Raw genomic sequence first — 26807 nt, 5'->3', positions numbered from 1 at the left:
AGTGAAGAGCATTAATATATTTGCACAATAGCAAGAATGGGCTGGTAGGTTTTTAGAAATAGAAACACGAATGAAATGATATGTACTGAGATATTTATGATCTCATTGACCTCGGATTGCCTTTCAGATTCCAATGGCTATATGTGGGCCTTTCTCTTTTACACAAATTATTTTGTAGCTTTGGTGAATGTATTTCTGTTTTACTCATCTTGGAGCTGTAGTTCATGTATTTACCTTGTATGTTGAACAATGAGGCAGAGATGTTTATGAACTTTATTGAAACCTCTCATAATTTAATTCTGCACGAGATTTCACTTTCACCAGAGTTGATTTGCTCATTGTGATCGTTTTCATGCAGTGTGGACTCCAATCTGCGTCGGGTTGTTGTTTCTGCCTGATTTGGTGAAAGTTCTGTATGGATTGTCTGCGAACTTCAAGCTACCTATTTTCTGGGGGTTGTAATGTTAGTTACAGATGAATCTGTCTCTTTACAGAAGACGAGCTCTTCCACGACCACTAATGAGAAAATTGCAAAACTGTACGAGTTGGGTGGGGAGCCGGAGCGAAAGATGTGGATTGATAGGTACTTTGCCTTTATGGAAGAGAAGGGCACGATGATGATGAATCTCCCTGCAGTTGGCAGGAAACCGCTGGACCTTTATCGACTCTATATGTCAGTCAAAGATATTGGGGGGCTTACGCAGGTGAGTTTGAAACCACTGTTAACTTCAGCTGGGAGCCTGGTTGCAAACTTCACTGATAATTTTAAACTTTTGTTCTATATTTCACCCTATTTCACCCATTTTTATTTTGCCAAACTTGTTTTCAACTCATTGGTCATCCTGAAAGCAATTCCTGCACTGCAACACTTGTTAGTTTAGAATGTTTATTTGAATAATACCACTGCTTGTTTGAATAATCCCACCCTTATTTAGAGTGGGGGAAGGGTCTTGGGGGGGGGGGGGGGGTCTTAGATTAAAATAACTGCAAGCCCCTGTTGTATGTCTGCTCATTCTAGCTCAATACTTTCAAAGTTAGTCAGGTGATATGAACGCAGTTCTGACAGAAGCACATTTCATTCCATGTTCAGAAATAGATTTATTTGGAATTCCAAGACCATCTCCTGTCATTTACTACCCCATTAACAAAATATAATTCATTTCAGTCGTTGATAGATGGGCACATAATTGGGACTGTGCAGACTTTCACCATAAACAGAGATAAAAGTTTTGATGCAACTGTATTTCAGAAACCTTTTTTGCGGTTAAATTAAATGAAGAATTTACAGTCGATACTAGATCATTTGGTGTTTGTCATTAGGACATGGTTAGAGTGGTGTACTGTAAAATCCAAATTTCTAGCACAATATACTCAGTCAAAGTGAGAACAATGGATGACCAGGGAACTGCCCTCATGTTGGGTATGTCCAGGCAGGTTGAAAGAAGGTAGGATCTTATGGACAGTCTTGATTTAAGATATTTACCTGCCTATCCCAACCTAGACTTGTTTGCTTACAGTTCCCATTAGAATTCAGGAAGTTATGTTCATGGGTAGCTGCAGTGTCCACACGAATTGTTCCATCTATAGTTAAAAGGAAAATCATGCATTATGTATAATATCTTTCATTAGGCCCTGACTCAAACTCGCACCCAATGAATTGCATCTGAAATGGGGTCCCTGTTTTGTTGTAAGAACGCAAGGAGCTTCTACAAGCAGCAACGTGATTCTGCCATTTAGGGTAATCTTTTTTAGGGTTAGTTGAGAGATAATAGTTGGCCAGGGTGCTGTTTTCAGATGTGATCTTTTGCATTCACTGGAAAGTACGGGGATTGGTTCTCATCTCATCCAAAAGAGCAAACTGCCCAGTATTGCACAAGTATTTGGTTTATTATTGTAATCTTTGTGGCATGCTATCCGGTCAGCTAAAAAAAATACATGATAACAATCAAGCTGTCTACAGTGTCCAGATATACTGTATCTAGGGTATAAGGGTATAACGTTTAATAAAGTCCAATTAAAGATAATTCAAATGTGTCCAATGAGATAGCTCGGAGGTCAGGGTTGCTCTCTAGCTGGTGAGAGGACGGTTCAGTTGTCTGATAGTAGCTGGGAAGAAACTGTCCCTGAATCTGGTGGTATGCGTTTTCAAACTTCTGTACCCCTTGCCTGATGGTTAAATTGTGATGCATGCATTTAGGTGTATTCTGGGCATTGGAATGGTGTTGCTGTAATTGATGGCTGAATGTTTTTGAACTACAGTTGATTATTACCCAACCGCAAATCAAAAACTCAGATTAAAATCCAAAAGAGAGTGAAGATGCTGAAAAACAGAATTAAAAACAAATGGCTGAAAAAACTGAGCAGGTCAGGCAGCATCTTCAGTGTTGACAAAGCAATCGTTAGTTGAGGTAGCAGAAAAGGTGGGGTTGGGTGATGGGTGGAAGAAGGGATTTTCTCTGATTGTGTTAAATAGTGCGCAGTTAAGATCCATGTTCAGATTCCAAATGATAGTAAATAGAGGATTGTGTATTTCTCACCACACTACCTATTCCCCAAAACATTCTTAGATTAAACAGAAGTTTCTTTCTGTGCAGGTGAATAAAAACAAAAAATGGCGTGAATTGGCCACCAATCTGAATGTGGGCACTTCAAGCAGTGCAGCCAGCTCTCTGAAGAAACAATATATCCAGTGTCTGTTTGCCTTTGAGTGCAAGATTGAACGAGGAGAAGATCCTCCAGCAGACATCTTTACAGCCACTGATTCCAAAAAGCAACAACCAAAGATACAACCTCCTTCTCCTGGTGAGTGTGATGGTGCCTAGGGTTCAAGGCTTTGGGAATTGATTTGATAATTCAGGTTTACTCTGTAGCTGCTAGTAGATGGAATGGGGAAATTAAAAGGTATTAAATTACTTTACCTAACATGTCATTCATTAACTCCAAGGTAGACACAAAATGTAACTCAGCGGGACAGGGAGCATCTCTGAAGAGAAGCAATGCATGATGCGGTACAGAGATATATCTCAATCCGAAACGCTGCCCATTCCTTCTCTCCAGCGATGCTGCCTGTCCCGCTGAGTTACTCCAGCATTCTGTGTCTACCTTCGATTTAAACCAGCAGCTACAGTTCTTTCCTATTCATTAACTCAATTTTGGTGGAGTAAGATGTTTTTTACAAGGTGAATTAATGACATCATTAGTAAGGAATGCAATGCTGTCAATGTGAAAGGAGGTTAATCATGAAGAATTCTGTCATTTGTTTTCCAAACTGTTGAGAGATTCAGAGTATCAGACATGCAACTAATCATCTGAAAAGCAATTGTAGCTAAAATTAATTTAGCAGAAGAAAGTATGCACTGTGACTTTGCAGTTTATTGAGATGTCAGAAATAAAGTGCAGTGAAGGGGTGGTGGTGTTGGAGGGGTGTTGGAGTTGCATTTATTTACCCCTTTGGCCACTTGTATGTTTACACTAATCTTTGCTCCAATTTTCCTGATATCTTATTCTAAATTGTCCATTTCCATATCCATTGACTTTATCAGTCCTTTCTGTTTCAAACTGCCTTTCATTGTAGTGCTGGCAAATCATTTTAAATGGGTGCCCAAGTGTTTCTTCGTCTCTTAAAATATAGCACTTGAATTCCAGTATCTGGGTCATGAGACCCATTGTTATATGTTGCCTGATAAGATTATCCTACTTGGTTTGGAAGGAAAAGTATGCAGTATGTTACTATATATAAAAAACAAAATATTGGAAATATTCAGCTGGTCAGCATTCAAACAGAGAAAAATAGTTAATATCTGAATGACATGCTGCGGCTGAGGAATGTTGGTGTAGTGCAGCTGCAGTTACATACAAGAGACTCAGCATTCCTGCCTGTTGTTCTATACTGGCCACCTCTCCCTGCCACTTTCAATAAATGTCATTAGATCTGTGAGTATTATAGTAAACGGTGTTTCCTTGTATACTTAATTTTGTTATCCATTCTGGGTGATTGAGTCCATGATTTGAGTCTGAAGTCTGTCCTTACAAGGGCATTATCCGTGTGATCACTGCACAGAGTTGTATGGGGGGAAAAGGAAGGAATTCCAAGAATGTCAGCCCTGCCCAGCAGCTCATGTGACATTCCAGCTGACTGCTTTGCATGTTGCCATCCCAGATTCCCTGGAGATACCCGAGAGTTGATGAATGGGAAGCGTGTTTAGAAACTGAATGAAGCAGAGTTCAGTCGCCTGACTGCAGTGTAACCTAATTCCCATATTGCACAGTAAGGGGAGCCCAACTGCATTCTTAAGGCAGTGACAAGTCACTAAGCAGGAGGGGAATCCCCTGACTGAGCAGGGTGAAAAGGTGAAACAGAGCTGGGTGTAAATAAGGCTAACCTTCTGTTGATCTTCCCTGCTCACATTTAATGAACAGCAGCGTGAATCATCAAGACTATTGTAGTACCTGAGAGCACTTGATTATGAGCACAGTATTGTACACCAATCATAGACGTCTGTATCTGAGCAGCACCATCTATGACATGTCACAATGATCTTGTCTGAACAGAAGAATGCATGAGAATAATGATCAACACCATTGTTACTGCTTTCATTGATTGTCCTTCAAATGAATTGTATCTGAACACAATATTTAAATATACCTGTATATGATTTTTGAGTATTTTTCATATTGAATTGATTATATTTGTCTGAGTTCATGTCTTCCCGATCTGAGGAATAGGTTAGATTGTTAACTACAGATCGTATGCCACCTCTTTTCACAACACAATGCACACCTCCCGGCGAAGTGACAGGCCCAGTCTCTCACAAAAGAGGTCCTGCCACAACAAATTGCCCATTGTTCCCCTCTATTGCATACCCTGCCTGGATCTTTGCTCCCTGCATCCACCACTGGTCACACACTTGCCCCTCTTGCCTCTTCTCTCCATTTTGTTATTTTCGTTTTCTTTCCCCACAATCCACCCAATACAAAAATCTCTGGGTTTTGAACCCTCCACATTTATCCGAGTCCAAACTCCTCCAGTCTATTCCTTCTGCTCATCTTGCCTCCCCACTCACTGATCACCCACTTATTCTCTCTTAACCTTTCTCTTCAGTCCCCTCTTGTCCTGTCCTCCTTCATCCCTGTTCTCCAAGCCTTTTTCTCTTGTCAGCTCGCACAATCATGTCATAGTTTTACATTGTTCCTGAGCCATTGACTCTCCCGTTCGATGCTAACATGTGATCTTTTTTTTATTGCAGCTGGTTCAGGTTCACTGCAGGGCCCTCAGACCCCACAGTCCACCAGCAGCTCAATGGCAGAAGGAGGAGATTTAAAACCACCAACGCCCGTCTCAACACCCCATAGCCATATGCAGCCAATGCCAGGATCCAGGTAAATAAGATAGTCATGTATGAGGTACCAGTTCATGTTGAACAACCTGAATGAAAATCTCAATGCATTCACGTTTCTTGAAATTGTTGATTGTGGGCAACTGCAATAGTGATGGAGTTGTGTTTACTTCGCTTCATCAATTCCCAAAGCAAAGGTTGATAGAGTGAGATAGACACAGAAAGCTGGAGTAACTCAGTGGGAAAAGCAGCATCTCTGGAGAGAAGGAATGGGTGACGTTTTGGGTCGAGACCTTTATTCAGAGCTGGCAACTCGGAGGAAAGATGATGCTTTTATGATGCAGAGATGCACTAGCGCCAAGTGTAGTTAGCATATTTGAATGATAGATGGAATGGAGGGTGTGACCGTCCAGTTACTGGTTGCTTTTCCCACTATCCCATATTACTATCCAATATTAACTAAAGCCATCTGTCAGTTGCTGTTTGGAAAAACATAACAAATTATAAAAGATCTGTGTTTATCTAATTTGTATTTTGTTAACATTCAGAAACAACTCTGTGAGTGTCCAGGATCCATTTGCAGACACCAGTGACCCGGCTTTCCAAAAGAGGACCGCTGTTCCTCAAACCCCAACCTACCCCCCCAGCATGAATACCACAGACCTAATTGTTCGTATGCCATATGAACCGAACAAGGATCCATTTGGTGGGATGAGGAAAGGTAGGAGTAATGTTTTAAGATTAATTTCCTAAAATAGAAACATTTTATGAAATGACCAATGAACTTGGTTTACAAGTTTGAATTTATTTTTGCCACTATCTCAGAGGTATTGATCTTGTAATGCCTGGTAAATCGTGTTCTTGCAGGTTGTCGGTGTATTTTCATCTGTCATGCTCAAATTCATAGCTTAAAAATCAAGGTGTACAATCTATTTTGGTCTTGATGGAATTAGGAAACAAAGGAGAGGAAATAGAAGTGAACTTACAGTAGAGGCCCCAACAGTAGTTTTGTGTCAAACTAATTAGGATAGGAGAGGTCAATGTCGAAGTCCAAGTAATCACAAGAGACTTTAATTTTCATGCAGACTGAGTAAACCATATTTGCAGTTGTACAGAGAGATGTCTTAGTATTGTATTGTCATTAGTATATTGCATAACTTAAAGCAAGATTACTGTCTATGGTAATGCTTTGTTCATCTTAAAACTCTTAACCATCCAGTTGGCTTTAAAATAAACAGTGGATTGCAGTCTAAGTGAAGTTGCTGTGTTCTGGTGTTGGTTCTTACAAAATATAAATGCTAGTTTTCAGAAGAAATCCTACACTTTTCAGACCCATCATCAGCCTATTTCTAGATCACAATCGTCTAGTCCTTGAAGTTGCAATGATCATCCTTTGCACAAAACTCCTGCGAATATGGAACTACCCCAGTAATATACTCCACTACTTGTTCTGCAACTGGTTCAACTACTGAAATTAAACATTATACTTGCTGTTTGACATTAACATCAGCTGTATGACAGGATATGTACATGGGTGAGGATGTGAGGTGAAATAGGTTTTTGGCAATGGGCATTAGCTCACCATTTGACACAGGCTAGGTCGGCATTGTCTCCTTGGAGGTTTTTTAAACAATTTTTGTTTAAACAATTTTAACAAATGTAAACAATTTTCCAAAGGATCAATGAAAGGGAAAATATAATATGATAAAATGGTTAATACTTCTGTTGCATGGCTCCAAGTTTGATCCTGACTTTGGGTGAATGCGCGGGAGTTTTTCCCATGACTGCGTGGAATTCTCTGATTATTATTTTTTCCCCACCTCCCATAATGACATCTTAACAGACTGATGTAAACTATCCTGTAAGTTAATATTGGTCCATGACTATTGTGATGCTTGTGGCTGCCACAAAATCCTGTCCTTGCACCAAGAGCATCCTGCGCTGCTTGGCATCACTACCATTGTCTAACTAGGATAAATCTAGGCAGACCTAGCATCTCAAAACTGGGGATCCATGCAATGTTATGGTCTGTTCCTGCAGCAAATTTCAATCGTATCATAATCTGTAGTACATGGCATGCTCCCTCACTAGAACATTACTTTTAATTCGGCATATATCAACCCAAGTTTGAAAGTTAGCGTGTGTCAGGATCAGCATCAGGTGTAACTACAAAGAAAAGCTAACCTGATGAAGTTACTTTTTGAGATGCAGAAGAGAGCCATTCAGCCCATCAGATGCAGGCCGGCTCCCAGCAGAGCAGCTGCATTCTCTGGATTTCAACAACTTCTCTCCCCCGTGACCATCATCTGTCCTTTTATTGCGTTACTATTTATCTATACCTGACGAACTCTAGTGCCACTATACTATTATTGCAGCTTAGAGCATTGTCCTAACTAGGTAAAATGACGTGCCATCAATAAATAAAACTAAGAAATCTTGCAGCCGATTGATCTAATAATACATTTTCACAATTTCAGTTCTAAATAGATTAACACGTATTCTGAGACTCGGACCCCCAATTTTTGGACTCCTCGATAGAAAATCTAAAATTACGATCACCAGACCCAAAATAAAAACTCCGAGTATTACAACTATTTTGGGGACAAAATTATTTGGAATCGCCTGGATGATTAATTGAGTATACTTATTTTCAGAAGCTGGGATATGGAGAATAGTGCAGGAAGGTAGAGTTAAGACAGCAGCCATGATCGTTTTGACCTTCAGAGCCAGCTGATTCCCTCTTCTTTGTCATGTATCTTTCTGCCTACAGCTCCTGGACAAGATCCTTTCATGTCAACTGGACCCTCTCCCAATGCTGGAATGGGAGACCCTTACAATCGCCCTCCTGCAACAGGAATGGGGCCACGTCAGCAGTATGCATATGGATCTGGATTTGAAAGGAGGTAAATGTTTGGAGTAACAAACACTAACATACTCTGCTTGGAGTGTAGGATTCTGAGGGGTAACCTTATGGAGGGTTCATGAGGGTTATGAATAAAGTGAATACTCGGTCTTTTCCCCTCAGGGTAGAGGATTCTAAAACTAGAGGGGACAGTTTTAGTGAGAGGGGAAAGTTATAAGAGAGATCTGCAACTTTTTCCATTCAGGATAGTCCGTATCTGAAATGAGCTACCAAAGGAAACTATAAAAGCAGATACAATTATTACTTTTAAAAGACATTTAGACAGATGCAGATAGGATGGATTTAGACAGCTATGGGCCAAATGTAGAGAAATGAGACAACCTCAGCATGCCAACTTGATCGGCATGGACAAACAAGGTCGACCAAAGGTATTGTTTCCGTGCTGTGGAGCTCTATGACTCTTGACTCCATAATTTCCTCTGGGGTTAACTGTTAATTGCTAAATGGTAACCTAAGTTACACTTAATTTATGAAGTTGAACTAATTTATTATAAATACTTTGCCACAGCTAATAAAGGATTGCATCCAATATATTTTGATTAGGCCATTCTGTTAAATAAACTGTTCATAATTTTTATAAATCATTTTAGTGTCTATTCTGTTTCCTCGGTTCCGAGTAAATCAACTGTAGTGTGTTTGCACTTTTTTTTTTATTGCTGGATTTTTCCACTCCTGAAAATGTCCTCATTAATTTGCTCCATGCCCACTTCAGTGCAAGCATGTTTTCACGCGCGAAGTTGTAACATATGCATCCCACTCTTGCATGGCTCTTTGTCATGCCTATGAAAGGAATGCATCCAGAATGTTTTTAACTACCATATTGACCTATCCTGCTTTCTTTGAGAATCTGTAGACTTGCATTTCAAGGTCCCCTTTTCTCTGCACTACTTAATGTCCTCTTATTTATCGTATATTCCCAAGGCTTTTTGTACTTCCCAAATGTTTACCTCACATTGGGACTAAATTCCTTATCCTACTTTTCTGTCCAACAAATGGGACACTTTCTCACTTCCTGCAGCCTGAAGCTTTCTTCCTCTATAATTCACACAGCCAATATTTTATCTTGTATGCAATTTTCTCTACCATGTCTTCTTTTAAGTCTTAACTCACAAATGTATTACAGAAACCAAAGGCTAAAGCACTGAGTAAGATGAATCTTGAATTGTCTCCTGCAGCAGACATTGGTTTTGCAAAATTTATCCCCAGAGTTTCATTATTCTTTAGGTTCCAATTCTTGTCAGTTGATGGTGGAATGTTGTATCTAGAATGTTTCTAACCTGCCCTCTCAACCACCCGCCCAAACTTTAATCTTGTGCTTTCCTTCAACTTTATTTACTTAGGTCAGAACATGGAATGGGTCCAGAGGGGACAGTACAACCTAGTGTGGTGTCAGTCAATGCAGATTCCAGCATGTATTCTCCAAATCGTTACCAAGCTCAGCAGCGGTAAGTGTGGAATGCTTAAGTTGTTTCTTAAAAGTGGAATGTTTTTTGCACATGCTACATTCAGAATGTCGTATCTTTTAATCAGAAGTCTCTGCTGAATGTTAAGTGTGGTAGATGATTTCCGTAAGTTAAGAAGAAGATGAGCCAGCAATTTTTAGATAGCATAATGTGTTATTTCTTTAATTCTGCTTTTTATCACTGAGGTGGAATTTTTGTCAAACTGTGAGCCATTGGTTAAGGACCAATTTACATTTCCTTATCAATCAGCTGTAGAAATGCATTAGGGCCAGGGTAGTGCCAAATAGAAACACAATCCTTTTAAGTCTGGAAATTACTGCATGTAAAAGGATCAGAAATATTCATGGTGGACAGTCTTTTCCTAACTTGCAGTTCTCTCCCAGCAGGCCAATTGTCACTAGATGGGTCTGCTCAATACTTCCTACCAAGAGTTAACATTTCAAGTAGAAAACTCGAGTGGGAGTTATTTTGTCAGTGTTGTGGCTACAGCTACTAATTTTGATTTTACTCTTGCCTTTCCACAAACCATAAAACCAGGCATGATCCTTATGGAAGTCAGTACTCTGGACAGGGAGCTCCAGCTGGACAGTCTTATTCTAACCAGCAACCTGGAATGTTTCCGCAACAGCAAGTAAGTACCCTGGTCTTTTGGGCTGATTAAATTCAGCATGGAATTCTGGCATAAAAAAACAGAAGGACATGTTAGTCTGGTCAGCCTCGACCAAATAGCTCCTGTTTTTAAATGTTGCCATTTGTTGAAGCAGTTGATACCAGTAGTATGCTGTAGTTGGTCATCTTCAGATGTACTTCGGTTCCAGTGCTCACATAACAGGTTTGTATGTCGCTTAATGGTTATTAGCAAAATAGAGCAGAGGAAATCTAATCTACATTAGTCGGGCTAATCCTCCCTGAATATCTCCCGATACACACACAGCCATCTGTACTGATGTAATCAGACTTTCAGAAAAACTCTTAGCCATTAGTTAACCCATTGTTGCTGAACTGAGCTGGAAGTGAAATGTATCTAATAAGTTTGATATATCTTTGCATCAGTTTATGTACTTTGGCATGCTCTACATCAGTGAAGCATAGATGAAATGAATGGAGATTATTCACTTTGAACATGAGAAAAACGAATAGGAATATTTTAAGGGTAGAAGAAAAACGCAGCTGCCAGAGTTACCACTTCACGGCATCAGAGATCCAGTTCCATCCTGTCTGTGGAGTTTGCACGTTCTCCCTGTGACTGCGGATTTTCTCCCGGTGCTTTGGTTTTCTCCCACGTCCCAAATACAAGGGGGGTTTGTAGGTTAATTGGCCTCTGTAGATTGACCCTAGTGTGTAGGGTGTGGATGAGAAAGTGGGATGATATAAAACTAGTGTGAACGGCTAATCGATGGTTGGTCTGGACTCAAAGGGACAACGGGCCTGTTTCCATTCTGCATCTCTAACCTAAATTCTAATAAACTAATTGTTATGGAGAAATTAGTAGATTTAGATGCTGAGTTTTACAAAGCATTAAATGCTAGTTTTATTTATTATTATTATGTGTACTGAGGTACAGTGAAATGCATTTTTTTGTTACGTGCTATCCAGTCAACAAAAAGACTATACATGATTACCATCAGTGTGCAGAGACAGAAAGGGTATAGCAAGATACAGTCCAGTAAAGTCCGATTAAAGATAGTTTGAAGGTGTCCATTGAGATAGACGGGAAGTCAGGACCGCTCTCTGGTTGGTGATAGGATGGTTCAGTTGCCTGATACCAGCTGTGCACAGATAGGAAGAACAATGATCAACTGTTTCTCTCAAAGGAATTTCTCAATGGCGAGGAAGTGACTTAGGTAGGGTAACTTAGCAAGGGTAGGGTAACTTAGTAAGGGTAGGGTAACTTAGCAAGGGTAGGGTAACTTAGTAAGGGTAGGGTAACTTAGCAAGGGTAGGGTAACTTAGCAAGGATAGGGTAACTTAGCAAGGGTAGGGTAACTTAGCAAGGGTAGGGTAACTTAGCAAGGATAGGGTAACTTAGCAAGGGTAGGGTAACTTAGCAAGGGTAGGGTAACTTAGCAAGGGTAGGGTAACTTAGCAAGGGTAGGGTAACTTAGCAAGTTAGTCAGCATCCCTGGAAAACATGGAAAGGTGACGCTTCGGGTCTGGACTCTTCAGTCTGAAGAAGAGTCCTGACCCAAAACGTCACTTATCTATGTTCTCCAGGGATTCTGCCTGACCTGCTGAATTTCTTGTTTTGTGAACCAGCATCTGCAGTTTTTTCTCCAAAGGAAAGGAAGTATTACTTCATACGTAGTGCCCAACAAAGTTTCTTGACTTTTGTTTTGGAAAGCTCAATTTAAGAATATATCAGCGAAGGAGGATTGATATATATATTTTTAGAAAGTTAACCAAAGCTCCAGGAATTAAGAAGACATGCTGTAAGATTGCAGCTTGTATTTCCTTAAATTTGATGGATGATCTGATGCTATTAAAAATTATAAATGCAGGTCAGCCAAATCAGTGGTGGGGGAATATAGTGCACGGGATATAATTTTCACAAGTAAAGTTAGAACAAACATTTTTTACATAAGATGATGAAGTGTGAAAAGCTTTCCCTAAATAATTTGATGCTTTGGATTAGTTACACATTTCAAGACTGGACTATAAATTGGAGGGAAATAATTAGGGTTGAGGGACCTTTCCCATTTGACAAATACAGGGTAGTAGAAAGTTTAATTGGGGCACAACTACTTGCAGTGCAGTTCAGCAATTGGCTGCAATCTGCCAATTTGCACAATAGATATTATTCATAGCTGAGGGAGTGAACTAATCGTTCAGGAGAGAAAATTAGGCCAAACCTCAAAACATAGCCAAACATTCCAACAATATAAACACTCGTTTCTTTAGAGCCTACTTTATTATGGGGGTTCGGGGATTAAATTCCTTAAGTACCTAAAGTTAATGAAGTGACTTTTCAGCAAGATTAAGTTACTAGATTAAATGATCTCTGCATTGCACAGTTGCCTATTTATAAGGTTCAGATTTTATGCTGCAAGAATCATTTTATTTGTAAGAAATGTAAGAAATCTGAACACTCTTGTATAATTTTTGTCAGAACTTCAAGCGACAAATGGATGGAACATATGGGCCTCCGGCCAAGAGGCACGAGGGTGAAATATATGGAATGTCCTACACTGCCCAGCAATCGCAGCAAGATATGTATAACCAGTATAGCAATGCCTATCCAGGTACTGATCGTCGGCCAGTGCAGAATCAATTTCCATTTCAGTATGGCAGAGAGAGAATGCAAGGTCCCCCTGGTGCAACCACTTCACAGCCAGTGCCCTCACAGATGATGGGAGGTCCATTGCAGTCACCACCAGAAGGACCACAAGGAACGGTGTGGCCGGGGCGAAATGACATGACGTACAACTATCCCAACCGACAAGGTCCTGGCACTCCACCACAAGCTCCAGCATATCACAGCATGAATCGTTCCGAGGAGATGATTGGACCTGATCAGAGAATGAACCATGAAGGCCAATGGGCTTCCCATGTTAACCAGCGTCAGCAATCTTTCACCCCTTCTGCACCTCTTCCACCAATTACAAGACCATCACAGTCCACCTACCAAACTCCTCCGTCAGTGCCAAATCATATTTCCCAAGTGTCCAGTCCAGCTCCCATGCAGAGACCACTGGAAAACCGCACTTCACCCAGCAAATCGCCATTTATCTATTCAGGAATGAAGATGCAAAAAGTTGGACCCCCCATGCCTGCATCTCATATTTCTGGGCCCTCTGCGCAGCCACCACTGATAAGACGAGACATCACGTTCCCTCCTGGTTCAGTTGAAGCATCTCAACCAGCCCTGAAATCTCGCCGGAGACTCACCACCAAGGACGTTGGTAAGTGATATTAAAATGGTAGTAGTCATTGCTCGGGTCAATTAGATTGGGAGCTCTTTCCTAATACTAAATTAAGTCCAAGTAAAATGGAACTTGTTTTTCCCCCCCGTGATTTTGGTATTTAGGTGAATTTAGGTATTTTGGAATAAGATTTTAGTTAATTCATCAGAGCTTTGATTTGATATGACACAGGTTAAATGCGCAGTTCAATATGTCCATTGTGTTCATTCCGGGTAAGCTTCTCAGTTTAAGCTTCTGTGTTTGCCGTTAACTGTGGTGGTTTGCTGTATCTTTAAATGTAGCCCAGTCAGCTTGCATTTGTGGCACATTTTACTTTCTTTGAAAGATGCACTGTTAATAGTTATATTTTCTGTACACTTAATAATGCTTTAAATTTGAGATGAGCGAGCAATAAACTAACTTTGCTATTTTAACACATGTTTAGAGTCTGATGTTGCTGTGACATTGATGTTACTCTATGAGCTTTGGTACAAGTGACATCCTTTCTTGGATCTACCTCCATTGAGGAATTTCCTGTAGATCTGGACAACAGATTTTGATTAAGGTTATCTGGCTTAGTGCTGCTGCTGCTGCTGTTGCTGCAAGCCTGGCCCTATACCCTCCACAAAGCCAGATGTGAAGTTAGAGGAGTTCAGGACTACTATCATTTATTTTGCTTCCCTTAGCTCAACATTTCAAGAAAAATTAGTTGTGGAGCAAGTCTGGTGTAAGGATTCTGGGAAAAGAGCCAGCGCAGGTTTAGTGGGTCAAGTGGGTGCCTCCAATACCACATCCTGTCAGTTGACCAAACAAAATAGTATTAGTATCTCATTTGTTAAGAGGTTTTAAGTTATTGAGTGAAGTGGTCTGCTGGGCGATTTGAGAAGTAGTTGGTTCATATTCAGATGGGATTTCGACCTTGTAGAAAATGGAAAAAAAGGGGAGATACCCTTGTTCTGAGTTCTGAGAATTCACGAGTTAATATGGAGATGGAATGATGCATTGTACAATGAAGATACAAAGTCAAGAAAAATAAAGCATCTGTGGGCTTGAAGAGAACAACACAAGAATGTTTTATCTTGAGTATCTTTGCCATAAGCATTGTGATGTTCAATGATAACGTAGTCACTTCCACACATTCGGGTGAAGGAACAATCCTATCCAGTAAACCATGCTGCGGAGAAACAGGGTCTGATTTTTCGGCAAAGTTTGGGATTGAAATCAGATGGATCGGGTGGTTCTTGCACATTTGAATTATAAATCTGTCTTTCGAGCAGTAATATTGGACCATAGTATTAAAATGTAGAAGGAGAGATATTGCAATAATGTGTAATGCATGTGTTGGACATGTGTTAATGTGGTGGGTCTTTCCCAGATTGTGGTTTCAGCATCATTCTTTGTTCCATTCCCAGGCACCCCAGAGGCTTGGCGGGTGATGATGTCCCTTAAATCTGGCCTCCTGGCTGAAAGTACATGGGCCTTGGACACCATTAATATTTTATTGTACGATGATAGCAGTGTAGCCACCTTCACGTTATCTCAGGTAAGTAAACTACATGAGACCAAAAATAAACCTTAAATATGGGGAAAATCAGGTTGCTAAGCATAGAGTTTGAGATCGAAATCCGAGAAATGAGTTTAATTTTGACACGGCAGGTTAAAATGTAGTGTCATTGCCTGGTTAACTATCCAGATAGAATAAACTTATTCCAGTGGTGACTCCAGGCATTGGTTGATTTTGGATGGACTCGAAGCCCAGACAAAATGCAATATTATAACTGAATAAAGCATTTACAAGTTTTGGTGTCTACCAAGTGCTCTGGCTACTATGCATGCTTTCTTTGTTGCCCTTCTGATATTTTTGGAAGCCCGGACATCTGAAATATTAGCAAGAAATTTGGCACTGCAACCGGATGTGGTATTTAAGCCGATGTTAAAACGCATTGAATCCCTTGGTGCAATGATTCCTTCTCTGAATTGTATTTGAGCCACATCACCCTGAGTTACCATGCTGTGCCTTTATTAATTAACAATATTCTTTAAAATCTCGATCTTGTCCTGATAGTGCATGAATGGGGAGCATGCATTAGAGTACTCGAGTACCAGGCCAGACTTGCTAGGGGAGAGGTGGAAGGAGGCTTGTGGAGTACTTTGAAAAGCGGGGCTGGTTACTACTCCTTGCCTTTTCTGTACTTTCTAATGGAAAGGAATCTGTTTTGTTCCTCTCCACAACTCATTCTTTGAATGTTGCAGTCTGGGTGTGTCATATTATTTATAGATTTTAACACACTGATATCAGTCTTGCACGCTATGGTTCAGTATATTAAATTATTGTTTCATCAAACTATTTTATCACAAAAGAGGGGTTGTTGAGAAAGGTGATGTTAGGTGGCACATTATCCCTTTGCCCTGCTGGTTAGACCATTAGGAACCTCATTTGGAACTCCCCCAGCCTTGGACTGCTGTCCATAACTGCATCTGATTCATAATTTCATTTGGGTTGCAAGACAACTGGTGCAAAATGTTTCTTTCAACAGATTTGATGTTTAAAGTTTGGGCAGATCAGAATGAGCTTCATTGAGAATGATGCATAATAGCTGTGCCCACTGGTACGATTTGCTGGTTAAAAGGCGGCATTGTTCCATTCAAGGGATTAATTGATATCTGATCTTAATGGGAAAATAATTTTGTAGGAGTTGGCTATCAATGGCAAGTCCATGCCTTGAGTCAGTTTGCAAATTGTTACCCTCCCAGGTGGGAAGTGTAAAGTGCAATTAATCCGGTCAGTCAGGTCAACCAGAAACTATTTACAAAACACATGGCCCAATCAATCCATGTCTGTGTTGATGACCTTGTGATGATGCTACATGGAGATAATGTATCTAGTTTTAGGTGAGAAGATATTTCTAATAAAAATATAAAGGGTCCTTCACTTTCTAAACAATGCAAAATCAAAGGTAGTTGTGCTTAACCTTTATAAATTACAAGTTAAACTCTCAGCTATTGTGTCCAATTCTGAAATTGTGCGATGAAAGAAGATAGTTTGCAAAGAAACTGGGGAACAAAGATTGTTCTCAAATCAGAAAAGGTTAATGGGAGATTTGATGGACATCCTCAAAGCCACAAAGGTTTTTGACAAAGTAAATTGGAATCAATTGTTTCCATTGTAAAAATGGTTGCTTATTAGAGTACATCAAAAATAATTGGCAAAAGAATCAAAAAAGGAATTGAACTATTTATGCAGCATGTTGTGGTCTAGAATATATGGCCTTAAGATATTGAACCAAATTCAATGCTAACCTTTTAAAATGGAATTGCTTGTATACTTGAAAGAGCAAAATTTGAAGGAGACAAAGCAAACAAATGGGACTAATTGGATCGCTCTTTCAAAGAACCCATGAGCTGAATGGTGTCCTGTGCTGTATGATTCTATGAACACACACGGCAGGGTTTACATGAATAATGGCCTCTTAATTAGCATTGCTTGTGAATCTGCAGGCGAGCGAAAGCCTGTGCATTCAGGAAGGGAGGCGAAGTTGAAAATAATATAGTAAAACTTCCTAAAGTAATTAATGGGTAGTGGTGATTAGATTTATTGAGTTTCAATTTATGCAGTCGAGCTCGAAGTGTCACTGCAGGATTGTTGCAACTCTAATCTCTTGAGCCTAAGCACAGTGCGCATGCTTTATCTGTTGCCAGTATCAAGAGCAAGCATATTGTGACACTTGACTGAGAGTTTTCTTTATTCCTTTGGAGGATGTGTATCTGCTGCTTGACTAAACTTGAGACTAATGTGCTGCCGTCTTGGACTCCTGTAATCCTGGAGTGGAAGGCTGTACATTGGTTCTTGAGTAGGGAGCTCCAGTATTTAAACTACTACATCAAAGTACAGTGATAGTGGGTGAAGTATGGCATGTGAGGAATCAGCACACCACAGATCACAATCTTCCTGCTACCCTTGAGGTTTGTCCCAGGATTGAAACGGGCACCAAGGTGACATTGCGCTGAAGTCTGCCCTCCTTCACTGCTTCATGATGTTGGTCTGTGCTTGTCACCTCACTTGTGTTTTATTTTTTCCTAGTTACCCGGATTCTTGGAGCTTCTGGTGGAATATTTCCGGAAATGCTTGATTGAGATATTTGGAATCCTGAAGGAGTACGAGATTGGACATCCCGGCCAAAAGACACTCCTGGATCCAAATCTGTTTGGGAAAGTAAAGGAACCATCAGAGCTTGAGACTGAGGGAGGCAGGGAATACATCAGTGAAGAGGAAATGGCAGCTAATCTAACTCAAGATGCAACTGCAATTGAGAATGCAGAAAAGAATCCCAAGCATGTCAGCAAGTTTGACAGACTTCCTGTGAAAATGGTTATAAAGGATGATCTATTTGTGGTAGATAATTCAGATAAATTGGGCAGGGTACAGGAGTTTGACAGTGGTTTGCTACACTGGCAGATTGGGGGAGGCGACACTACGGAACACATCCAAACACACTTTGAGAGTAAGACACAGGTACCCCTGCGGAAACGAACCATGATCCATAAGGGATCCACAAAAAGGCACGCAGCTGAAAGCAAAAAAGGGACCGAAGGAATCGCTGAGGCAACAGTGAGTGGTGAGGAGTCCGAGAAAAGCATAACTGCGACCGTAGATGATGTTCTGTCAGCGAGGCCTGGCTCCTTAAACAAGGAAGCAGTTAACGGGTCATTAGCGGGAAACACAGATAACAACAAGTTTCCTTTTGCTATTCATCAGGCACAAAGTAATAAAAATATCAAAATTCTGGAGGATGAGCCGTGCAGCCGGGATGAGGTGCCGTTATGTATGATGGCCGACTGGCAGGACTCTTTAGCGAAGCGGTGTATTTGTATATCAAACATTATCCGCAGCTTGTCGTTTGTGCCTGGGAATGACGCAGAGTTGTCAAAGCACCCTGGCTTGCTGCTTATCTTGGGCAAGCTTGTATTGCAGCATCACAAGCACCCAGAGCGGAAACAAACGCCGTTAACATACGAGAAGGAGGATGAGGAGGATGAAGGTGTAAGCTGCGATCGTGATGAATGGTGGTGGGACTGTTTAGAAGTATTACGGGAAAACACTCTTGTCACAATGTCCAATATTTCTGGGCAGTTGGACCTGTCTCTGTATCCAGAGAGTATCTGCCTGCCACTTCTGGATGGATTGTTGCACTGGGCTGTGTGTCCTGCAGCGGAGGCCCAAGACCCCTTCCCAACGCTAGGCCCCAATTCAATGCTCTCTCCCCAGAGACTCGTCCTGGAGAGCTTGTGTAAACTTAGTATCCAGGACAATAATGTGGACCTTATCCTGGCAACGCCTCCCTTTAGCCGCTTGGAGAAACTTTATGGGATACTGGTCCGGCTCATTGGGGAACGCAAAAGCCAGGTGTGCCGTGAAATGTGTATGGTACTGTTGGCAAATCTGGCGCAAGGAGACAGCTTGGCTGCCAGAGCAATTGCCGTTCGTAAGGGAAGCATCAGTAACCTACTGGGCTTTTTGGAGGATAGTCTTGCAGCCACTCAACTCCAGCAGAGTCAGCCCAGCCTGATGCACTTGCAAACTGCACCTATTGAGCCAACAAGTATGGACATGATGCGGCGGGCAGCCAAGGCCCTGCTAGCAATGGCAAAAGTAGAAGAAAACCACTCTGAGTTCACGTTGCATGAGGCACGACTGCTAGATATCTCTGTATCGCCTCTCCTGAACTCACTGGTTACAAATGTAATTTGTGATGTACTCTTCATGATCGGCCAGTCATGACAGCTGTGGGAACCTTACTGTGTGTGTGCGTGATTGGAGATCTTTGAATCGACTGTTTCTGTCTTTATTTATGCAAAAACCACCTCTGTTCCCAAAACTTGCCCCACCTATTCTTAATAATGGAAGGATATCGTAGTCATTTTGATCAAGTACCAGAGGGGGGAAAAAAAAGATGAATGTTTGCTGCCTGTGTATAAGTCAGAAATTTTTTAACCAAAGTTGCTGTCTCATTTGCAGCGAGTTTGGGAGAATGCCTCATCCTCGGGCATCCCTCCCTGGAGGGCCCTGCTTCAAAATTTTTATGGTAAATTTTGGAAGCTAAATGACTTGGGAAATCTTTGGTTCAGTGCTGTGCTCTTGGATTGTAATTCAACCACTGGAAGGTGGCTCATGAGAAGCTCTGTGTACATTATGCAGGAGACAGCCTACACATTAAACCCTGAACATATGTAACCTTTGACCAGCTGTAAACAATATTTCACATTGAACAATGCTGGTTTGGCAGCGAACTGTAGTTTTAAAACATTTTTTAGTTTACAGTAAACGTGAAAAAAAGGCTTTTCCCCTTCTCAAAGTATCGTGTGTATCTACACCACCTCCCCTTGATTGTATGGACTTTTCCTCTTTCACTTCCTGACTGATTTTAAACTGCAGCTACAGCCCCTGAGCTGTGATTGTATATAGAAGTTGTACAATGCACATACCCTCAAAGTTGGTTGTTTTTTTCCTTCTCTCGTAGAATGAGGTTTACAATTTTCATGACATGGTCAAGCAAAAAGTGATAGCTTTTATTTCCATCGGCCATATCCTGCGAGGGTAATGTACAAGTTTCTGTATGTATAAAGTTGTGCTCTAGTTCAAGGAGAGCAACAGATCACGTTTTTCCTTTATAATCAAGGTGTGGAAAAAGTTTAGGTTCAGTTGAAGCTCACAAAAAATAATGAAGAAACACAATTTGAGATTTTTCAGTGCTATGAAATCTGCATATTTGTATTTCAGACAATGTAGCTAAAACTTGATGTAAATTCCTCCTTTTTCCTTTGGCTTAATGAATATCATTTATTCAGTATGAAATCTTTATACTATATGTTCCACGTGTTAAGAATAAATGTACATTAAATCTTGGTAAGAGCTGTGGAGGTTTTCGTTTAATTCCACAGGTCTGAAGGGATGCCTCTTTCGATGGCCATGACAAGTGCACGTGGGATAAACGTTGAAGAGACGATCATTTGGATCACTGGACTGCATTGTCAACTGGGCCCAGCCTGCACCTTTGTTTGCACGCCAGCATCACTGGCTTATAGAAAGAACAGATATTAGGTGCCTACTCCTTCATACTCATGCAGTATATTCTGGAGAGTTAAAACTCAAGTAGAAGAAGCTGTGATATAGAGATTGACCACTTGAAGAAATGCTAATCTTGGTAAAAGAGCTCCAATAAGTACATTGGATTTTCAATAACTGCGTTAGTTTTGGACTCTGCAAATCATTTGAGGAGAATGCTCCTCCATTCTGAACATCTAGCGAATGTGATTTAATAAATAAATAGCAGAGAATCAGTAAATGGATCAGATGCCAAAGTAAATAGTAACAAATCATATACATGAGCTGGGCTGTAGGTGCTCAGGTAATTTGTGATCATGGTATTTAACAGATTGATTTGAGGGCCTAGAAACTACCCCAGTAAAAGTCCTGGGGATTGATTACAAAGTCACTGCAATTGTAGGACTTGAAGGCTCTTAAACTTTACACGGGAATTTTACTTTCATCCAACATTAAATGTGCAACATCTTAACAGCACATTTATACATGTTCAAGGAGTTGTTGCACTGAAGCTTTTTGTCAGTAATATAAACTGCGGTAATTGGTTGGGTGCTTCAATTTTCTGTTCCCAACAATGCTACTACATACAATTAAATTACTACTTTTTCTTTGCCACTATGCAAACATTAGCAAACAATTTATTGTCCTGTGTAGGTGTTGACTTCTACCTGCACCTGATGTCTGTGACTAGATGTTACGCACATAAGAGGCAGTCTGACTGATCTCCCCTCCCATCTAAGGCTTATTGGGGCCTGTTTCCTTCCACCTTGGAGAGATCAATTGATGCAGGACAGGTGCTAAAACAAACCCGCAATTGCCTTGGATATCAGATTGAGCATTTATATTTCTTATAAAGGAAAATTAACCCTAGGACTGAAGGAAGCGCTGGATATCTGCAGTTGACGGCAAATATAACAGTCTGGTCTTGAGTAGAAAGGCAAAGGAACAAAATCAAGAGTAACAATTTATGATTTTTAAATCAAAATTTTGTAGGAGCAGCCAGCATGCTTTAACTGCAATATTCCTGTTTTCATAGGCATGAAGTCTGCTCTTGGTGGAACTTTTAGAGTAGACTCTGTTCTCAGCAGTTCCTGGTAGTATTGACTGTCCCATTGTGGTCAGCTGCTCTCATCGGTCCCTATACAAGGCAACACCTCTCTGTGTATATAAAATTACATTGAATACAGAGCATGGAGATGAGTAACTCAGCCTAAGCTTGTGTTGGAGAGAACTGCAGATGCTGGTTTAAATCAAAGGTAGACCCAAAACTCTGGTGTAACTCAGCGGGACAGGCAGCATCGCTGGAGAGAAGGAATGGGTGACGTTTCGGGTCGAAACCCTTGCTTGGCTCTATACTCCACTCATGTCTCTTCCTATTTCATTTCTCTTCTCTGCTTGAGCAGACATTGCTATTTATCCTGGAATAAACTGTCTGGCTGTGTGCAGTGTGGAGCCCGAATCATCAGTATTCTAAAATTATGACAATATTGGCTGGTTTAATGTGGGAGGCTGCTGCTATTGTGGAAGTAGCAGGAGAAAGTATGTTAACTCTCCTGCTATGTATTTCCAAATGTTTCTACTTTGTATCCTTTACTATACCACCAGAGAAGTGATATTTGATATTATATTGAATTTCACTAATCAAAATATCCCTAGTTTAAACCTTAATTTCTGCCCCTATTCTAACTATAGAGACTGGTACCAAATTAAATGCCTGAACCTGTGATCCAGTTATGGCAACCGATGATTTGGATATGTTGGTTCAAATGTCATCAATTGGATTTAAAGTATTTGCTAACAGAACAAAAGCTGGCAACTGGGATTAGCTGTTTTGACTAGTAAGGATGCAACAAGTTGAATTACTTCCAGTAATAAATTTCATCTAAGAATTAACTGAAAATATTGGGTCCCTAAGAATCATCTTAATATATTGCCAAGACTTGGGTAAAGCAGCTAACATTTCCAATTATATGTTAATATTTGTGAGGGCAACATATTTGCTTCATTTGGGTGCAGATATATCACTTTTGTCCTTTGCTGATACTGAAATTTAGGTCATTTGAAGACCAAAAAAAGATTGAACATGCAGAAAGAATAGCAATAAAGTTCAGTCTGAAGAAGGGTCTCAACCTGCAACATTCACCTATTCCTTTTCTCCCGAGATGCCTCCTGACCTGCTGAGTTACTCCAGCATTTTGTGTCTATCTTCAGTGTAAACTAGCATCTGCAGTTCCTTCTGAATTAAAGCAGGAACGGGGTACTGATTTTGGATGATTAGCCATGGTCATATTGAATGGCGGAGCTGGCTTGAAGGGCCGAATGGCCTACTCCTGCACCTATTTTCTATGTTTCTATCTCCCGGCTTGAAGGGCCGAATGGCCTACTCCTGCGCCTATTTTCTATGTTTCTATCTCCCGGCTTGAAGGGCCGAATGGCCTACTCCTGCACCTATTTTCTATGTTTCTATCTCCCGACTGCTAATCATTTTAACTCCCCTTCCCATTCCCATCATGGCCTTTATATTCTGGGCCGCCTCCATTGTTAGAGTGGCCACATGCAAACTGATGGAACACCACCTTATATACCACTTACAATGCTTACAACCCAATGGAATGAACAATGAATTCTGCAATTTTAGATAACCTCTAAAAAAAACCCTACCAGCTCTCCCCTACATCCCTGTGCCCCACCTGGACTCCAATCTATTTCCTTCACCTACCAGCCGTGCTATTTTCATCCTAGCTTCACAATTCACAACTCTTCAATCCTGTTTCTCACTTGCTTTTACTCCTTGTTCCAACCATCTGCCTATCAAACAAAAAATCTTGCCTGTATCCAAAACAAAGCCACGCTTTGTCTTGCCTCCAGGTTTTCTCCTCTCTCCCTCCCCCCCCCCCCCCCCCCCCCTCCACACACACACACACACACACAGTCTGAAGAAGGATCTTAATCTGAAATAACACCTATTCATGTTCAAGTGCTGAGGTACTGCAGCACTTTATGTCCTTTTGTGTACTCTTAACTTAATTTTTCTGTTTTTATCTCTTGTTTCCAGTATCTGCTGTTTAAAATGATCCATTCTTTACAGTTTGAGTAAAATAGAGATGTGATCGCTAGTGGAAAAAAATTCAATAGATTGCCAGCCAATAAAATTGAATAAATTAGCAGGGAAATTGCAAAAGTGCTAAAATAACCAAAATGGGGATCTTCAACTGTGGAAACTGGGATAGTGATATTAGCGCAATGTATGAGGGCATTGTGCTTGGGAGAATTTTATTGAGCTGCGTGTTTCTATCATAGTGATAGGTAGCATTGTGTAGGAAGGAACTGCAGATGAACAGACATAAAGTCTTAAGTCTGCAACTTTATGGGTCAGGCAGCATCTCCGGAGAAAAGGGATAGGTGACATTTTGTGTCGAAACCCTTTGGAGATTTGTAGATAGGAAAGACCAGAACAAAACATGGAGGGCAACAGATGGCCAAGGAAATGTGGAGCCCATAATCCCACATTGTTAGCTGGGGAAGGAGTGATAATGATGGGATGCAGAATGTAGGACGATGGGGTGGCGACGAGGAGAGAGGGAAGGATATATCATTAATTCCAATATATTTTTTTAAATTAGTCAATGGAGAAGGGTCATTTTCAATTGGATGAGAACATATATGATGAGTAAATAAGAATCAAATCTTGGCAGGTAAAACTAATTTAAAAAGGTAGAAATGATTCAGATGCTATCTAGGTACATGCTCATGAAGGAGATGGTTGGTGAAATTAAAACTAACGCTACTTAGATGATCAAAATGATAATTAAATACGTTTAAAGAAAAACAATTAGCAGATGCAAGTTGTTAATACAAGGGAGAGCCAGGCCAATTCGATGAGGTTCAGCGGTGAAATCTTTTATTTAAAAACGTGAATGAGGCGGGGGAGGGCACGAGAAGAGTGGTCACAAAATGGAATTTTAAAATATTCATTAGACGTGAATAGGAAGACCTGTCAGAGGAGAGGTGGTGTCACCTATTCCTTTTCGCCGGAGATGCTGCCTGACCGAAAGGTCTGAATGACAAATAAAGGATCTAAGTCTAAGTAAGTCATTGAGGGACTAAACAGAAAATCTTGCAGAGGCAGAAGATCTGGCGAAGGTACTAAATGATTTACATTAGCTTTTTTGCAAGGAAGAAGTAGTTGAGATTTTGGATGGGTTTAAGCTAGATGAAATGAAAGGCTAGTTGCATTTGAAAATGGTTACAGCACCTGGTCCATGTGGAATGCTTCTCAGGTTAATGAGGAAAACTATAGAGGAAATAACTTTCCAAGTACTTAGAGATTTGAGAGGTGTCTGAGGACTGAAAAGATGCAAATATGCACCCATATTCCAAAAGATCCATATAGGGATAAACACTGCAAATATTGGCCATTTAGTTTAACCTCCAAGGTGGCGAATGTTCTAAAACAGGACAGAAATGTAGTTGTCCAAGTATAATTAGAGAACATGGATTTGTTAAATGCAAATAGCTTGACTAACTTACTAGTTTTTTTTACACCAAGGCAATAGAAGTGTCGCTGCAGTGGACTTTCAAAATATTTGATGTCTCGTGTCACATTATGTAGAGCTATTCCATAAAAGGGATTATAGCAGCATGGATACGAAGTGGCTAAGGACCAAGAAAACAAGAGAGATTGCTTTTTTTGGACTGGACGCAAGTGCACAGATAAGGATTGGTAGTAGAACTATAAATTAGTGCACCATTCTAAAAAGGGTTCACTTTTTTACTTTTTCATGTTCCCTTGTGTGCATAATTTGTTGAATGTGGCAGAACACATTGAAAATGCAGTGTTAAAGAAAATGTACATGGAATCCTGAGCTTAAAAATTATGGAATACAAGAGCAAGGAAGTAATCAAAATTAAAAAAACGCTGGTTTGGATACAACAGGAATATTGATTGCGGGTGTTACACTTTAAAAATCTAAAAGTTTTAAGTAGATACTGGCTGAGATATATGAATCTTACTAGATATGGTGCCGGATGGCTGATGTTGTGGCTAATATGCCTCTAAAAAGAGTTGCAAAGAAAAACCTGGTAACTATCGACCAGTGAGCCTAACATTTGTGGTAGGAAAGTTATTGGAAAGGATTCTGAGGGTTAGGAATTACATGCATTTGGAAAGATGGGCTTACTGGGATAGAAACATGGAAAATAGGTGCACGAGTAGGTTATTTGGCCCTTCGAGCGTCCGTATGATCGTGGTTAATCATCCAAAATCAGTACCCTATTCCTGCTTTCCTGAAGAAGGGTTTCGGCCCGAAACGTTGCCTATTTCCTTCGCTCCATAGATGCTGCTGCACCCGCTGAGTTTCTCCAGCATTTTTGTGTACCTTCGATTTTCCAGCATCTGCAGTTCCTTCTTAAACCCTATTCCTGCTTTCTCCCCATATCCCTTGATTCCATTAGCCCTAAGAGCTATAACTAACTCTCTCTTGAACACATCCATTGAATTGTCCTCCACTGCCTTCTGTGGCAGAGAATTCCACAGATTCACAATTCTCTGGGTGAAAAAGTTTTTCCTCATCTAAATGGCCTACGCCTTATTCTTAAACTGTGACCCCTATTTCTGGACTCCCCTATCATCAGGAACATTTTTCCTGCATCTAGGCTGTCCAATCCCTTAAGAATTTTATACGTTTCTATAAGATCCTCTCTCATCCATCTAAATTCCAGTGAATACAAGCCCAGACAACTCATTCTTTCCTCGCATGTCAGTCCCGCCTCAGCATGATTTGTGTTATGGGAGTTTGCGCCTCAAATTTGAGTATTTTGAAGTAACCAAGAAGGTTACTCATACTTTATTAGCCAAATATGTTTTGCAACATACGAGGAATTTGATTTGCCATATAGTCATACTAATGAAAAGCTTCAGAACACACAAAATACATTTTAACATAAACATCCACCACAGTGACTCCCCCACATTCCTCACTGTGATGGAAGGCGAAACAAAAGTTCAATCTCTTCCCTACTTTGTCCTCCAGCGGTCGGGGCCTCTAAACCTTCCGTTGATGGGGTGATCTTACTCCCGTGGCC

At 40.6% G+C, this 26807-nt stretch overlaps 1 protein-coding gene across 1 annotated transcript in view; it reads left to right on the top strand.

The window, feature by feature from the left end:
* arid1a (AT-rich interaction domain 1A) overlaps positions 1-20533 on the top strand; it is an 85504-nt gene extending 64971 nt beyond the window's left edge. The window contains exons 11-20 of the mRNA XM_033045089.1: positions 495-704; positions 2595-2802; positions 5247-5379; positions 5885-6057; positions 8107-8239; positions 9600-9704; positions 10260-10353; positions 12829-13621; positions 15034-15164; positions 17703-20533. Coding sequence (XP_032900980.1) covers positions 495-704; positions 2595-2802; positions 5247-5379; positions 5885-6057; positions 8107-8239; positions 9600-9704; positions 10260-10353; positions 12829-13621; positions 15034-15164; positions 17703-19400 — 3678 coding nt within the window. The 3' untranslated portion in view covers positions 19401-20533. The remainder of the gene's footprint in view (positions 1-494; positions 705-2594; positions 2803-5246; positions 5380-5884; positions 6058-8106; positions 8240-9599; positions 9705-10259; positions 10354-12828; positions 13622-15033; positions 15165-17702) is intronic.
* Positions 20534-26807: the final 6274 nt, after the last annotated feature.

This window comes from Amblyraja radiata, chromosome 27, assembly GCF_010909765.2.
Source record: "Amblyraja radiata isolate CabotCenter1 chromosome 27, sAmbRad1.1.pri, whole genome shotgun sequence".
Classification (NCBI taxonomy): domain Eukaryota; kingdom Metazoa; phylum Chordata; class Chondrichthyes; order Rajiformes; family Rajidae; genus Amblyraja; species Amblyraja radiata.
This window is presented reverse-complemented; position numbering and strand designations above follow the sequence as displayed.